This window comes from Homarus americanus, unplaced genomic scaffold (assembly GCF_018991925.1).
Source record: "Homarus americanus isolate GMGI-L3 unplaced genomic scaffold, GMGI_Hamer_2.0 scaffold45562, whole genome shotgun sequence".
NCBI classification, from domain to species: Eukaryota; Metazoa; Arthropoda; class Malacostraca; order Decapoda; family Nephropidae; genus Homarus; species Homarus americanus.
In genome coordinates, this window is record NW_024744839.1 from 1148564 (window position 1) to 1166804 (window position 18241).

At 47.7% G+C, this 18241-nt stretch overlaps 1 protein-coding gene across 1 annotated transcript in view; it reads right to left on the reverse strand.

Annotated features, from left to right (window-relative positions):
* Window positions 1–230: 230 nt before the first annotated feature.
* LOC121878169 overlaps window positions 231–18241 on the reverse strand; it is a 45912-nt gene continuing 27901 nt past the window's right edge. The window contains exon 2 of the mRNA XM_042384205.1: window positions 231–1130. Coding sequence (XP_042240139.1) covers window positions 240–713 — 474 coding nt within the window. The 5' untranslated portion in view covers window positions 714–1130 and the 3' untranslated portion in view covers window positions 231–239. The remainder of the gene's footprint in view (window positions 1131–18241) is intronic.

The following is an 18241-nucleotide window of genomic DNA, read 5'->3' on the forward strand; positions in this document are numbered from 1 at the left end:
TGCTTAATAATGCCACCAAAGTCTTCCTTCCAGAATAACGCCAATAACATAACTGAACACCTCAATAACTCCGGGTACCATTAATTATGATTACAAGTGATCCCAACACCTGATAGTGAGAGATGTACTGTGAGAGACGCCGCCGCACCGTGTTGTGATCTTACCTGATGAGGGAGGCGCAGTCGTTGCCTTGGTGTAATAGACTTAATCTTGAGGGAGGCGCTGCAGCCATGACTCACCTAACAAGACAGTGTCGTGGTTTTTCTCGGGGATAAAGAACGGGAAGACTTACCTATAAGGACGGTGCCTTGGCCGGCGGAGTGGACGGTGAGGCCCTCGTGATGGTCGAGTAGGGTGAGAGAGCGGCGGTCAGCGCGGTGGTGTGACAGGTGAGCACTTTGTGCGCGAGTTTTGTGCGGAAAGTCTTGTGCTGGGGAGGCGGTGCGACCTGTCAACCCTGGTAGGTCCCAGTCCGGCAGGGAGGCCGAGAGAGCTGGGTCTAGTGACATGAGATCTGCTCGGAAGGCCCCGGCGTCCATGGCCAGCACGGCGTCAGGCAGCAGGAAGAAGGAGTCACAGGGCCAGGAGTCGTACTCCCGCTGCTGGTCGTGGTGCAGGTGACGAGGCACGTCCTCCAGCTCCAGGGACGCTCGCCTCTCAGGCACCACGTACAACTCCCGCCGGGGCACCGACACTGAAGCCGACCGCGACATTGCCCCTGTCTCAGGTCGCGCCGGCTGTAGTGTCACTTCACCAAACCCTCAATATAGTCCACTACTGTACACTAGTCTACCACAACACAGTGTATTATAAGGTTACTTCCGGTCTAAACTACGTAACGCACACTCACAGCCTACGACTGTCTTTGTTAGCTTCACACACAACCAACAAGCCATAAAGCCAGGAGCGTGATGCTCCAGTTTAACACATAACACGAGTGTACGGGCGGCCACACAGGTCTGCCTCTTGTGGCGGACACCACTCGCTTAACAATCACTAGTTATCACAAAAACTGTCAAGATCTTTATCTTGGCAGCACTGTACTGTACTGTATTATGTTACAGTGTTCAGCTTGCAACAGGTTCAAGTTTATTATGCCGCTAACTACTACACGTCTTTTACAAATAAACCTGAAAAAAACTCACTCATTAAAATTATAAACATACTGTATACTGAAGACTGATGAACGATAAGAGACTATCTGGCGCGGCAGTGATGACTCAAACTATGAGTAAACGACTTCAGTGTTTTCCAGACCAGTGACCAGCTGTGAGGCGCTCAGTATCAACACAACACCTCCGGCGAACACAACTCTTGTCCACCATCTGTCAGTATCATAACAGATGTTCACTGCCAGTTAACAAACAGTACTGTTAACGTCACCCACAACCCTCACGACCCACAACAACAAAAACACCGAGAATCTATGTCAGGTATGAGTCACTGTCACCAACTCCTCGCCTCAACACACCCCGACATTTCTTCAGGTGTAGACGGTTCATACAATGACTTCCTCGTCACACTTTGTTGGCAACACTGCAGGGAATTTAGGAACCTAATTGAATTCCAACGACTCTTCTGCTGGCCAATTCCTTCGACCATTTTCCCGGCAACACCCGCTGGGAATTTAGGAACACAATTGAATTCCTACGACCATTGTGTTGACCATTTTGCAGGGGTGAAAGGCCGCCGAAAATTTACACTGCTCGGGTAGGTTAGGTTAGGTTAGGTTACGTAACATTACGTTGAGAATTGGTAATTGATTTAATAATTTACGGTTAACATTAATACATTTACAGGTTGTTGACGTTACACTTCAGGCTGGCATAAAATTTAAACGAGTTACTTAGGTGGTGTTGAGGCGTCCATAACACCGACCTTCTATGTCTTAGGTGCCAGCCCCGGGAGACGTGATCTAACAACCTCTTGCCACCCACATCCTAACCAGGCTTTTAGTGGCCTTTTACGACACCCTGGGGGGTAAAGGGGGTAGGAAGGGGAGGGAGGGGGACAGGCAGGGAGGGGGAGGGGGGAGGAGGAGGGGAGGGTAGAGGATAAAATGGAGGTAAAAATCTCTCTCTCTCTCTCTCTCTCTCTCTCTCTCTCTCTCTCTCTCTCTCTCTCTCTCTCTCTCTCTCTCTCTCTCTCGGCGGCCAGACCCTCCTGCAGGCATCATCATCTTTGGTTGGTGTCTTAGAGGCTACTGATACTGTTCACCGTCTCGAGAGGAGGAGATGGTGTTCCTACAATGAGTGAAAAAAACTACATTCCAATAAATACATCGTCATTTTCTTAATTTGTAAATCCGAGTCACTGAAAATACCTAAGGTTTATCCCAAAGTATCTTTCTCAAACAACAAGAGATAATACTGAAGGTCTTATATATATCAGGAACGACCCTGGACAAAGTTAATCAACGACCCGGGTAAACAAGGACCATCGGGGAGGTTTTTGGTCGTCCATACACAGTCGTCGTCTCCACGACAGACAGAAACTAACCTGAACTTTTAACGCTGGCACTGGAATGTTATCACCATGGCGACCAGAATCCGGCAGCCCTCTCTCTCCCTCTCTCACCATCCCCTCCCCCTATCTCCCTCCACCACCACCCCCTCCTTCTCTCCATCTCCCCCCTTCTCTCCTCCTCCACCCCTTCCCTCTCTCCCCCACCCCCTCCCTCCTCTCCGGCCTCGTCACACAGAATCAAGAGGATCGACAACACGCAGGGTGACACATCCCTCTCACTCTCAACTTCACACACCACAATCCTTGCAAAATCACTTCTGAACACACACACACCATATAGTTTGCACGTCCCCAAAAAATAACAATAATCATATCCATACCTCTTGATCCCCCACAAGAACAGTCCGATATATACAGGTAACCCCAATCAACACAACACAACACAACACAACACAACACAACACCATCACCTTAACAATACAGTAATCTCTCCAGTCAGCGGTCTGGTCTACAAGTTACAGCCACACAACACCGGACACAAGACCCAGAACCGGAAATGATGTAATATCCCCTTTGGTCACCCGTGTGTACCAACAAACTCACAAGACAACCACACAACAAACTCTACTACAACCACAACCATTCTCTTGCTTAAACACATTATCACCGGAGTCAAGTTTTCCATTACTTTACTGTCTCGGTCAGCACAGGTAATGAGGAGCAGGTAAGGTCATGGTAGTCAAGTAATGTACTCCTAAATATTAACGATAAAGACGCATTATGCTTTAGTCTCCCCATGACAGTCAACATAGAAAACCTCAAGTGTTGGGGACTTTTCAATATCAACTGATACCCTGTACCTTTACCTGTCTGAGTGTGTCTTAAGTACAGACTGACAGGTGTTTTGGTACAGACTGACAGATGAGTCTTAGGTATAGACTGACAGGTGTGTCTTTGGTACAGACTGACAGGTGTGAGAAGGTGTGCTCTTAGCCCCATATCTGGCAAAAGAACTTAAGGACTAACTAATGATATATAAGATCTTGAACCCCATTAGTGGAGGCTGGTGAGCAAGTGGTCCTCTGAGTCACCAAGAATGTCCACCCCGGCCTATCATGTTGCCTTACCCTCTCAGTGTTTGTGTTGCCATCTGTCAGGAGTTATACACAGTGAGTTCAACAGTGCATATGGCCACCACGTGCAATGTACCAACTCAAACACCACTAATATTACAACACTGAGGTCCGGATGTGGGAGATGTCTCGTGCTAACATATATGGCAACACTAAAGAGCTGTACTGTACCCTCACTCATACTGTACTATGAAGTTAACAAGTACAGTGATATAAAGTTAGCAAGTACAAGGAAATATTGCATCATCAGGGCCCACGAACGGTACGTGTCCTTATCAACACATAGATACATTACTGGTAAGACAAGACCAGCACAACCAGACAGTGTTACACCCTAGACACGTCACTACACAAGGCCCGACACAGATACAAGCACAGCACATGTACAGTCACCCCAAAAAACTATCTGTACTTGGGGTGATCGATGAGTTTCATAATGAACACTGTGACTCCTGTTGTCTCGGTAGGGTTGTCAAAATCCTCCGTCCGTTGTGTCATATTTTTTCAACACAATTTTGTATAGACAGTTCTTTGAGTGACTGTATATAAACTAAGTACTAATTCTGGCCTTCTAAACCTGATTTAAGTAACCATCTTAAAAGCGTATATAAATTATATTAAAATTCGTTTCATGTTATTAATCCATCATTATAAGTTGAAGTAAATTGCCAAAGTAACAGTGAACATACACAGCTCTCGATCAATGTGTATTATTGTCTCACACACACACACACACACACACACACACACACACACACACACACACACACACACACACACACAGTACCCAGTAAGGTGAGGCGGTGACTGGTGAAGGAGGCAGAGCGGCGAGGCGGGGCGAGGCGAGGCGGGGCGGTTACGTTACTATCGTGTTATTATATACACCCGCTCAGGTTACCGCCACCAGGTGTAGGGTGACACAACACTCCTGTAGTACACTATGATGACTGTCACGAACACACCCGGATATATGATAGAGAGAGTCAGTCAGTTAGAAAGAAAGTGATTGAGTGTGAGTGAGTGAGAGAGTGTGTGTGTGTGTGTGTGTGTGTGTGTGTGTGTGTGTGTGTGTGTGTGTGTGTGTGGAGCTAAGTGATTGAGGTGGAGTGTGTGAGTGAGTGTGTGTGTGTGAGCTAAGTGATTCTCATAAGGTAACATTATGATAAACAAGTCATTATTACCCCACACGCCTCCTGATAGTGAAGTGTTAAGTGAGAGGCTGGGACACCACACCGAGGAAGGCGCTGCAGTATCGCCGGGACTCTCACCACAGCCTCCTAATACTGTATTGGCAAATGACTCTCTGACCCTAAGTATGAATGTACACCAGTTGTATGTAATGTATGTACTGTATGTATGTATGTATGTATGTATGTATGTATGTATGTATGTATGTATGTATGTATGTATGTATGTATTATTATACTGAAACTACTATCAAACATAATAATGTCTAGTAAGAAACAAAAAAATAATCAATAAAATTCACATCTAATAGTGGATCTCTCTCTCTCTCTCTCTCTCTCTCTCTCTCTCTCTCTCTCTCTCTCTCTCTCTCTCTCACATCAAGGCACGTTCTCTATGAAACCATCACCTCGCAAACATTTACTGAAACCTGTAATTTAGATCGAAGTCAGTCAGTCGGTCGGTCAGTTCAGTCAATCAGTCAGTCAGTCCAATCAGTTCGGTTACTCAGCCAGTTAGTCAATCAATCAGCCAGTCCAGTCACTCACTTAGCCAGTCAGTCAATCAGTGAGTGAGTCAGTCCCACGCCAGCACTCAAGAGTTATCGCACCTGGTGAGTGGTCGTATCGTTTACCTGTGCAGGACAAAACAATTAATTGGTACAGTACTTTTATCTAGGACGGTATCGACACTGTTGAGATAACCAGTGTTTTCAACGTTAGCACAATACTCTCTCTCTCTCTCTCTCTCTCTCTCTCTCTCTCTCTCTCTCTCTCTCTCTCTCTCTGGCTGCTACATCTCACCGCCCCGCTTCTCTCCCCACACCGTCACTGTACCTCCACCAGCCAGCCACCGCAGCCGTCCTTCTCTGATCAAGTTACACCCGCCAGCCAATCACGCCTCTACAGTAGACACAAACAGACAGACACGAGAGAAATACAGACAGACACGAAAGAAAGACAGATAGACATGAAAAAGACAGACAGACACGAGAGAAAGACAGACAGAGACGAGAGAAAGACAGACAGACACGAGAGAAAGACAGACAGACACGAGAGAAAGACAGACAGACAAGACACATACGAAAGGAATCACCCTCCAGGTATAGACAGGTAAGAGGCTCCAGGTAAGATCATATCTTTTTGTCTGGCCTTTGAAAAATGCGCCTCACTTTAGCTTAGCTTAGCTTAGCTTCCTCTTGTGCCGCCCCCTCAAAGCAGGCAGCACACCCCCGCCTCCTTTCAAGAACCACAGCAAGCATATCACCCTCTTCAACAACCAAAGCAAGCGCGCCCGTGATTGCTTTCAGCCCACAGTGATCCATCGATGCTTGACTGATAACGCCGCTAAGACCCGTGGGAACACACACACACACACACACACACACACACACACACACACACACACACACACAGCTCATAAGATGCTTCTATCTCTCAAGCCATCCAGACAAACATCCAACCAGCCATTAATCCATCCAACCAAGCATCTATCCCTCAATCCAACCTAGCATCTTTCCCACCATCAATTCATCCAAATAAACCTTACCTATCCCTCCATCCATCTAGCTCTAGCCACTCCAAGGAGTGCATTCCATGACCGGGAGTTAGTGGTGGTGGTGGTTATGTGATGGTGGTAGAGGTGGTTGTCATGGCGACCTGTGGTCTGATGGTCAGCATGGTTTCCTCGCAAGCGAGTGGACCCGGGTTCGATCCCAGGGCAGGGTGAAACTATGGGCAAGTTTCTTTACGCCATTTGCCTCTGTCTACCCGGCAGTAATTGGGAACCTGGATGTTAATCGATTTGCGGATCGTGTTCCGGGGTAATGGTTAGCCAGTGCAGTTGGCGAGTTGTCCGGTCTTCTCGGACTAGTCCTTGAAACTGGATCATGCAACTCGTTAACTCAGGGTGTGGTTGTTGTGTTGGCTTCTATACCTTAAACAAATTCACGCTTAGGTGGCCCTTGGGCTGGCCATCCTCGTTACTCGATGGGCAACCATTATATTAGTAATGGTTGTGTGATGATGGCTGTGTGATGATGGTGGCTGTGTGGTGGTGGTTGTGTGGTGGTGGTAGTAGTGGCAGCAGCAACACAATAGGGTGGGGACTATAGTTGGCGAATATAACCCGCGTCTCGCCACTCAACGCCAACACCACTTGTCACACTATAACACGTAGGCTACACCCACACCCGCCCACACCCACACTTGTCACCTTTAAACACGTAGGCTACACCCACACCCGCCCACACTTGTCACCCTTAAACACGTAGGCTACACCCACACCCGCCCACACCCACTCACCGCTCCCAACACTATACAAGTAGATCAACTAAAATACATTCACGCATCCTGAAATAATTAAGCATCGTATAAGGCCAGAGAGAGAGAGAGAGAGAGAGAGAGAGAGAGAGAGAGAGAGAGAGATGGAACGCAGCACAGGTGTCACTGAGGCCATGACCGCACACGCGCACATACACCCCCCTCTCTCTCTAATTGGCACAGATTACCTAATTTCTACAAGTTGTTTAATGTACAAACTAAGAACTTGGGTAATGTGCCTATTTCCTTGACTGCTGGAGTGGTGAGGGAAAGGGAGAGAAGAGGAGGGAGGGAGATGGGGATGGGGGAGAAACAGGTGGAAAGGGGGAGGGTTGAGTACAATGTGGGGGGAGGGGAATGTGTCCTTAACCCTTCACCCCTTGCCCTGAGGGCGGGGTGGGGTGGGTGGGGTGGGCGGGGTTGGGTGGGTTCCCCGTCTGACATACATACTATTACTAAACCACTAAGTGTGTGAAACAGTTGCGAGGGAGTACGAACCCCGGCACGTGACACACCCACCACCTGACCCCGGGCTGACCTGTACCACACACACACACACACACACACACACACACGTTGTTAAGTCAGTCTCTAAAAGCAACCATCTGGCCGCTGCCTCCTCCATCTGCCTCTCAATCCCCACCAACATACTTGTACATTTCCTAATTAGTGTCATCCATTCTACCCATTTGTCATCCACTTTCAACCACCAGACATCCACCATCAGCCAGTCTCGTCACCCACTGCTCACCAGCACGTCATTCACCCTCTTCAGGTAACTCCTAAACAAAATAATCTCGCGGTTAAGTGGTCATAGTAAATACTTATAACGCAAGAGGAATGTTTAGAAGTAGATCTCTCTCTCTCTGGCTGGTGCGGGTGATGGGTCGAGCAGTCTGTCACACTCAGGTCTTGGTGATGGTTCTATACTGGTAACTGGCCGGGGTAGGGTATTAATCTCTCCCTTGAGTGAACAGCACCAAGTGTTCTGGTATGCGGGTCTGCTAGTAAACAGTCCCCGAGCTTGACATGTACGTGTACTTGTATAAACCGATTGTGTGTACATAACTGAAAATAATACAAGTGTGTGTACAGGTTTTAATTACGTAACGCAAGTGTATTCGAGTGTACAAATCCTAATGAGGCCAATTTTATTTCTCAGCAGCAAACTGACAAACATCAACTCAAACACGACTTCTCAGCCATGAAAGATGAGAAAAAATGACGCGGGATTAACATTGATGTTTAGTGAGTCGTGTAACGTGATATAGAGCTTTCTTGTTTTACTATGAGACAACTGGAATGGTAATTGGAGTTTGAGAACATCTGGAGTTTCCGGAGTGTGAAGTTGGCCGCGGGAGTGAGAGAGTGTGAGGTTGGCCGTGAGTGTGAGGTGAGGTGGTGAGAGTGTGAGGTTGGCCGTGAGAGGTGGAGGTTGGTGCGGGAGGAGAGTGTGAGGTTGGCCGCAGGGGTGAGAGTGTGAGTTGCGGGAGTGAGAGTGTGAGGTTGGCCGCGGGAGTGAGAGTGTGAGGTTGGCCGCGGGAGTGAGAGTGTGAGGTTGGCCGCGGGAGTGAGAGTGTGAGGTTGGTCGCGGGAGTGAGAGTGTGAGGTTGGCAGTGAGAGTGTGAGGTTGGCCGCGGAGTTAGAGGCTGCAGTGCAAGGTAAGGAGAGCGTTCCAGGCAGGCAATGTTCCAGACTCAGTAAGGTGCCTGATGATGATGGGGCGGTCTCGTTGCCATGGTGTTGGGGAGGACGAGTACCTGCCAACACTTTACCTGTGGTGGTGATGACGCGCCGCGACTGGGAACAATATGGTGATGATTAGATGATTGGCGAAGTTACGGCGGAGTTAATTGAGGAGGAAGGTTCGTCTTCATTAAGGGGGGGAGGGAGGGAGTGGTGATGAAGGGATAGGAGGTAGTTAAGGCCGAGATGAGGGAGGGGAATGTGATCCTAGTGACGCGAGAGGAAGGAAGGAAGGAAGGAAGGAAGGAAGGAAGGAAGGAAGGAAGGAAGGAAGGAAGGAAGGAAGGTAGCGGACCTGGTGACGGGAGAGGAAGATAGATAACGGATCGGGTGATGATGGTGAGTAGCGGCGGTGTAGAGGCTGACTGGCTCCTGCACCTGCTTCACACACACACACACACACACACACACACACACACACACACACGATAATGACAACGACGACGGGGCCATTCCAGCCTGACCTCGATGGGTGGGGATAAGGGTAGAGGTTAGGCGGTACCGACACCATCACCTCCCCACACCACAATCTTGATAAAAGGATAAAAGCATCGTGAGTAAGGGAGATAATTATAATCCCCTTCCCTCCCTTCTCTCACCCTACCCCCTTCCCCTTACCTCCCCTTCCCCACCAGTGATAAAAATAACGAGTTAACGAGTTTTAAAAATATAAAAAACAAATCTTTCCACAGCCATAATACCAAAATATTTAATAAACTCGTAGAAATTAACTACAAAAATATAATTAATTAAAGAATAATCAAGAGTTGACGACGACAAGATCTTCACACACACACACAGGGAGGCGGAGGTTGTGAGGAGGAGCAAGCGGCTAGCAGCGATGCAGGACCCACCCAAACCCACCCACTCACCACCCAAACCCACCCACGTCCCTCCTTAATAACGCCTCCACCCAACCGTGACCCCCCCCCCGCCTCACTCCTCTTCCAGCTCCCTCCAACACAACAATCCCTCCTCCATCCTCCACTGCAACAACTCCTCCACCTCTCGCTCCCCAGTATTATCTTCTCCACCCATACTTCCTCCACCTCACCCTCCACCCTATAAAGACCATTACCAACTCCACACCACCACCACACCTGTATCACCACCACCACACCTGTATCACCACCACCACACCTGTATCACCACCACCACACCTGTATCACCACCACCACACCTGTATCACCACCACAAACAACTGTATCACCACCACAAACAACTGTATCACAACTACAACAACCACCGCCACCACACTGCCACAACAGGTTCGTGGACAATATCCCAGCTCAGTAAGCTTAAGCTGACTGGGATACTGCACTGCACTGCACTGCACTGTACCTCACTGCACTGTACTGTACTGCACTGCACTGCACTGTACCTCACTGCACTGTACTGTACTGCACTGCACTGTACTGTACTGGGATTTAAGAGAAATCTGAGCTAGTAGGATTATTACGTCCGGTGTATCCAATTATTGGTGGAGAGATTATGTCCAGTGATTAAGTGCCAGGTAAGACTATCTCCCTTAGGAAATTACCAGGTAGAAGTTAGTCCTGGGAAAGTCTCAGGTGTAATACTGTCCAGAGTGAGGCTGTCAGGCGGGGTATTACAGTACCCGAGGGAGATTAGTTCTGGAGGCTTTATCCTGAGAGGGGGTCATAGCTCAGTTGGGTGCATGGTGCCGCCGTGTTGTCGGGAATTACTGGACGCCCTCCAACTCCATTCATCGGTCGCCGTCGCCGTCGCCGCCTGGAGCTGCCTGAAGGAGAGAGTGGCTAGGCAGGTTTTCTCTCTCATCGGGCGGGAGGGAGTGGACCCTCTCACCACTGTTTGAGGTGTGGTGGTTGTGGTAGTGAGGTGGAGGCACAATGAAGAAAACGGCTCAAATACTGTGTGTGTGTGTGATAAAGTCGCCCCAGAGACATACACCGTGTATATATCATTCCCGTGGAAGCCGTAACACACACACACACACACAAGAGTAGGTCAAGGGTTGTTTTCCCTTCCTCCCTCCATTACACCTCAGCGTTATCTCAACTCCAGCTGATGACTACAATTGATTAGTTTTATTACTGACTTAACAGAAGGTTTCTCCCCAGTCGACCTCAGCTGGCGGCGTCAACCATGGAAACTGTTGTTGAATTTGGTCTCAGTGTAGGGGGAGTGAATGACTGAAGACTCCTACAGCATAGTAAGGCCCTCGACATTGGGCAACAGAGTGAATGGAAGGAGGAGGGAGGAGGGAGGAGGAGGAGAATGGTGATAAGCTGGAGCCTGAACAAACGATGAGGTGTGTGGGTAGGCAGGTGTGTGGGTAAGTCTAGTGGAGTCTGGGTGGGTGGGTGAGGATAGTCGTGATGGATGGACACACACACACACACACACACACACACACACACACACACACACCAGTAGACGACGCCTTTAATACTAACCAAAACCGTAATAATAGACAGATAAGACAGGGAAACAAACAAGACGGGAGGAGGAGAAAGAGGCATACCTACCCGTCTCTCTCTACCTGTCTCTTCCTTCACGGCATGAAGCACCTGTCAACCCGTCACCGTGTTAACAGTACAGTAATTTAACGACTATAAAAAGTAACTGTGTAATAAACTAAAGGTGGCAGGTGCACAGCGGCCATATCCCCCCTCCAGCCAGCCCTCCATCCTCCCTCCTCTCCTCCATCCTTCCTCCGTCCGTCCCTGAAGCCAGCCCCACTATCCGTGTCGCTCGCTATCTGTCTATCTAACACACTGTCCATCTGTCACTCACTCTCTTCCCGTCAGTCAGTATTTACATCCTCTCTCTCTCTCTCTCTCTCTCTCTCTCTCTCTCTCTCTCTCTCTCTCTCTCTCTCTAATCTAGCAATATGCAATTTCTCATTTACAAAACACTTACACATATCATTAGACGAATAAACAACAACAACAACAACAACAACAACAATAATAATAATAATAATAATAATAATAATAATAAAAATAATAATAATAATAATAATAATAATAGTAATAATAATAATAATATTAATAATAATAATAATAAGACTGAACTTACCTAAAAACTACCATCCAGTACCAACAAACAACATACTAAACAGCTTCCCTCTCCACGCTACAGCTGGCTACTAAAACACCTCCACACAACAACAGCTGTAGACAACAAGAAACTACATGAACTAAAGATGAGTCCCCCCACCCTTTCCCTAGACACTACAGCAAACACAGCACTATGGTCAACGACAGATAACCTACATTGACAATTGCAAACAAATCCATTATTACAGCTGTAGTAGTAGTAGTAGTAGTAGTAGTAGTAGTAGTAGTAGTAGTAGTAGTAGTAGTAGTAGTAGTAGTAGTAGTAGTAGTAGTAGGATATTTAATTTTAAGACAATAAAATGGCGGCGAAGGTGTGGCTATTGGGGGAGGCTGGAGGCTACGTTAAAAAAATGTAGTAGTAGTAGTGATGGTGGTACAATGGTGGCGGCGAAGGTGTGGCTATTGGGGGAGGCTGGAGGCTACGTTAAAAAAATGTAGTAGTAGTAGTGATGGTGGTAGTGGCAAATAAAACGAGTTAATGTAAACAAGTCCCCCCCCTACTACAGTAAACACAGAGGTAGAGGAAGACAACAGCAAGACTGACAGTGTTTACTTTAGCAGAGGAAAGACCGCGACCTACATTCTTAGAGAGCGTGGAGGGAGTGAGAGGCAGGCTGGGGCGGGCGGGTAACATGTAGTAATCTAGCAATTTTGGCCAAGTCCGGAAGTGCTTTAAGCTACTGCTGAACCTGCGGCAGACGATCCAAGGCTTCACCCGAAACCTCAGCCATATCCCGAGGTTTCTCTCGCCAAACTTAAAGGCTTCCGATGACACCTCAGTCAATATACAAAGACCTCATCTAATAAATTCTTTAAAAGGCTTGACAAGAAACCCCAGTTAAAGGCTTCCAATGAAACCAATAAACTTTCAAAAACTTTATGTGAAGCCTCAGTTAAAATTCATTGACTTACAGATGAAACTTCAGCCAAATTCCATGACTGTGCGATACCTTGGGGGTGACACTCTGTTACCTGATTAGACCACGTGGACAGCAACTCCACTCAACCATAACAAAGACTGGAGGGTAGAAAGTCCCTCAACTGGTGTAGAATAAGTGAGGTAGGGGGAGGAGTCGGGAAAAGGGAAGAGGTATAGGCAGAAGCGGGAGGAAGGAAGGGGAGGTAGGAGGGGTGGAAGAAAGGAAGGGGTGGGGTGAGGTGTGAGGCAACAGGAGGGAGGTGGGTGGTCGCTTTACTGGGGCAATTAATACCCTCGGGCACACACTTAAATTGGGTGAAATCTACAATGCCATTTCGCTCCCTCCCTCCCTCCTCCACAACCACCACCACCTTCTTTCTTTCTTCTCGTCTTCCTCCTCTGCCTACATCTGCGTTTATTCACTTGTCTTCTCCATCTCCCTACTCCTAATTTTCTTCATCATCTTCTTCCTCCTCCTCCTCCTAATCCCTTCCACTTCACACAATAATACACACCAAAGATGAAGTGATTCAACAACTCTCCATTTATCACCACCGAGGAATTTTCCCTTCTGGGGGCTGATAGTTTAGCCTCATAATAGTTACTACGTGAGAGGTAAACACATTATACCTGGGACCATATGGCTTGACTTTGACCCCCTCAGGCCCCAGGAGCACAAGTTGATCATTAAGTGTTGGTTTATAACGTGTGTGCCCAGGTTAATGGCAGCTAACGTGTGTGCCCAGGTTAATGGCAAGGTTAACGTGTGCCCAGGTTAATGGCAGCTAACGTGTGTGCCCAGGTTAATGGCAGCTAACGTGTGTGCCCAGGTTAATGGCAGCTAACGTGTGTGCCCAGGTTAATGGCAGCTAACGTGTGTGCCCAGGTTAATGGCAGCTAACGTGTGTGCCCAGGTTAATGGCAGCAGATGATAATGGCACCAAGATGTGGTTTCACTCTGATGGTGGGAGGTCAAGGTGGTGTTGCGGTGTAGTTGAGATGTAATTCAGTTATCATGAAAGAACCTCCCTGCAGTTAAGATGGTTGGCGTGTTTTAGTCTGGCGTAGTAGTTTCAAATGTGTGTCAGTGTGGACTGAAGGGAAACGCCAGACGTTGCTGAGTGCTCGAGCTGGCAGTGTTTTTGTAGTATAGGCTGAGAGAACGCACCTGGTGTTGTTGACTCTTACAGTGTGTGTGTGTGTGTGTGTGTGTGTGTGTTCCGGGACTGAGCTGAGTTTGTGGTTCTCTGATCAGCCAGATATTGGTGCTGGCAGCCGGGTGTGATGTTGGCCCTTGTCTGATATTCTCCTTACCCACCTTCCTCTAGCCCACCCACCCTCCTCCAACCCGCCCACCCTCCTCTAGCCCACCCACCCTCCACCAGCCCACCCACCCTCCAGTCTAACACACTCTCTTCTTTACCCTTTACTTCCTTCCCACATCCTCCACCCTCCAGCACTCACTTAACCATTACTGACCCACGACAGTCGCTCCCCACCTCTCTACTTACCTTGTTCATCCACTCACCCTCTTCCTTACACAGTCACCCACTACTCATCCACTCACCATCACCCGTCACACCCACCAGCGACACAAGCCACTAACACCCACCTGGCCTCATCGTTACCACCCGCCACATACCACACTCGCATGACTAATTCACTCACCAAGAAAGTAGTCGTAGTAGTTGTGTGAACGGCAAGTAACGGTAATCAATTCACCCCCCCACACAGTCTTCATCCACTACAATTGTATATATCAAGAGGCTATAAAAATTTTAGCATGTCAGTAGATGAACAATTGTTTTATTATCATGAGGGAAGTGAGTGTGTGACAGTGTGGTGTGAGGGAGGGTGTGTGACTGTGGTGTGAGGGTGTGTGACAGTGTGGGTGTGTGTGAGAGTGTGGTGGTGAGGGAGGGTGTGTGAGAGTGTGGTGGTGAGGGAGGTGGAGGAAAACTGTGGTAGGTAAGGAGGAAGAACAGTGTAGGGCGCCCCAGGGAGCACCGTGACCCCAGCCTGGCTCTCCCTCACAGCCACCACCACCACCTGACCTATACGTTTACTGACCCTGGGGCACAAATAACCACCTGGGTGCCGCCGGCCTCCTCCTCCTCCAGGCGGCCACGACCTGTATACTACTGGGGTACTCACTCTCTCACTCCCGGACCCGGAACCTAACCTAACCAAATTACTTATATAATGAAAAAGAAAACAGAATTTTCATAAAAAAAATTCCAATTCGGTTCTCCACTACTACAGCACCGCCACTAGTGTAGTGCTGCTCCTCACAGTGGGCCCAGGCTACTGACACACACACACACACCAGATGAAGGCCAATAAGCAAATAGTAATAAATCGACACACGAATACAGAGGCAATAAAATGGACCAGAATTGATATTGCCGCGCCACCATCTGCCGCCATCATGTGTCACAGCTGCACCACAACACTAGACTCTGTGGCAGACTTGGTGAAGATAACGAGTCTCTCTCAGGTTCATTATATCCTTAACTGTGTGTATAATGATCATGTTTATACGGCGTTTTAAATCTTTTTTCTATATTCCACCTACTGCCTGAAGCACCACACTTGTCATCACACAACCTGTACTTCCACCAAACTCTTACTTGTGATGTATGAATGTTTATCGTATCTGTTAGGGCACCACCTTTCACCACACCGTCACCACAAGGGAAGTACTGCACCAGTCTGTAATGTGACTGACATCTGTATATAAACGCTATAGGAGTCTTCACCAGGTAGGCCGTGGCACAGTGGATAGAGCACCGAGCTACCAACCTAAAGAAACACGGTTCGAATCTCCACAAGGGGAATAATGTAGTGTAAGTTAGTCATGTTCATCGTAGTGGAAGTAAACTCGTTCACCTATTTAGCCGCGACAGATATTCTGGATGGGTGGTGGAAGGTGAATGCTAGCTGCTAGTGGGTGGTTGATGGGTGGGTGGAGGTGGATTATGGGCGGTGGGTGGAGGTGGGTGATGGGCGGAGGTGGACAGGATGTGAAACTTCCACTATTGGTGACAGATCAATGAACTCAATTCCCACTCCACCCCACCACAACCCTTCCCACCCCATTACAACCTTTTCTCCCATCCCCCCCCATACAGTCCTTGAGAGGTACAGTCGACTATCCGCCGCCACCATCAACAGCAGTAAACACCGCCAGGCAATCTCCCTCCGCCCTTTACTGTCACGCCCCTGCAACCAACGCCACAACACGCCCCCCAACCTTCTACTAGCAATAGCGCTCCTACACACAATACTAGCCTCCACAAAAGCCTCTGAAGATATAACAGTAAGTGGTTATCTAAATGTTAACACAGCCGCTCTTTGTAACACACAATATCTCAATAACAAATGTGGTTTAATCAGTCACTCACCTCCTCAGTTACTAAAACAACAAGGCATTGGTTTATGATGCAGTAAAAGCCAACGCACACGCACACCGCTAATTAAACTCGAGTACCTGTAAGAGTAAGTATAGCGGTGTTCAGTAATTAAGTTGAGGTTTAATATCAACACCGTAGTTTGTTATGGCTGGGCTACAGTAAAGGTAAAACTCCAATATACCTGTACATGCTTACCTGGACCTAATGCCACTCACACCTAACCTAACCTGCCGCTCACACCTGACCTGAACCTAACCTGCCGCTCACACCTAATCAAACTATCATATTTATCCCTGAGGTCCACACGTGACACAGCTCCCAGGCGGCCATCACTGTCTCTGCCGCCGCTAAGAGCCTTTATATATGTGTATTGTAATGGCTAAATCCCTGACACACACACACACTACAGTATATCACGGTCCGATATTAAATGCGTCCGTCCTCAGGCCCCGGGGACAGATGGAACTACTGCTGGGGACGATGGAATTATTATGTCTTCTGGAGGAGGTCTTGACGAGGCGGAGCCCTAGTAGTGGCGGTGTTGTGGCTACGGTAAGGAGGACGCCGGGGAAGAGAAGGGGAGGGCTGTTAGCTTTAGAGGAGGGGAGAGGGGGAGAGGAAGGGAGAGAGGGGAGGGAGAAGGAATGAGAGAGAAGGAATGGGGGGAGACTTGGATATTCTCAAAGGTAAGAATCATCAGTTGAATTCTCGTCATCGCCATAGCTGGGTGACTAAACTTTCCTACAACACTAAAATAAAGTTCAAAGTAACATTCACATCACTACTGCCCGACCTTAACTCTACACCACCAGTTAGAAGGACAAAATGTACATAGATGAAAGTTTGTTTCTACAGTTAGGATTAAGAGTGTGTTTCTGTAGTTAGGAATAAGAGTGTGTTTCTACAGTTAGGATTAAGAGTGTGTTTCTGTAGTTAGGAATAAGAGTGTGTTTCCATAGCTGGGTAAAATATCAGATAAATTCCGACATCATCTTTGAATCGTTGGGGTTAAAGTGAGGCATTTATGTGGTGTTATTATCCCTACTGAGGCAGCAATAATAATAATAATAATAATAACAACAATAATAAAATAAAACAAAATAATAATAATAATAAAAATAATAATAATAATCATACTAATAATAATAATAATCAAGGGTACAAATCCCTTTATAAATCCGCATACATTAACGTACTCTGAGAATCCGAATCCAGAAGAATAATTACAAAAACACAAACACCCGTCAGAGCACGTCACCTCCCCTTCCTTCCTTCCGTCCCACACAACACGCAGCCCCCCCCCCCCCAACCATTAGCATGCACACACATCAATGACTGACAGACAGACAGACAGATAGATAGATAGTATACCATCCGTCTCTGGTTAGGTTAGTGAGAGATTAAGTTAACCTAACCTAACCTAACATGATATGTGTACAAGGGGCGTATACAGTCAAACCTCTATTTAGCCGACTTTATATTTGAGATCAATCCGTTATACCCAAGTCCGTTAAATATGAAACCTTCTAACGGACTATATGAGAAGGGGTAGTCCGTTATAAGAGGTTAGTCCGTTAAATCCAAGTCCGCTATATGGAGGTTTCAGTGTGATCAGGGCTGAGGAACGCCCATTACGTCAACTACGGGTGTGGCGGCGACCAAGGTAAACGAGTGGTGGTTCCTCCTGTTACCAGCACTGCCTTCAGAGTAACGTCACCTCCTGCCTCGCTTACCTGCTGGTGAAGGTCATTGACTGTGTGTGTGTGTGATCACTTAAATTTAACATGTTGAGTGACTGAAGTGAACACACACACACACACACACGTCAAATAATGGATGTCAAGAAGGGGAGGCGAGAGTGTGGGGTCGTTAACAGAAGGATATCGAGAGAAACGACCTGTATGGGGGGGGGTCCAACACAAAGGGACAACAAAAGAGGAGGGAGGGAGGGGCA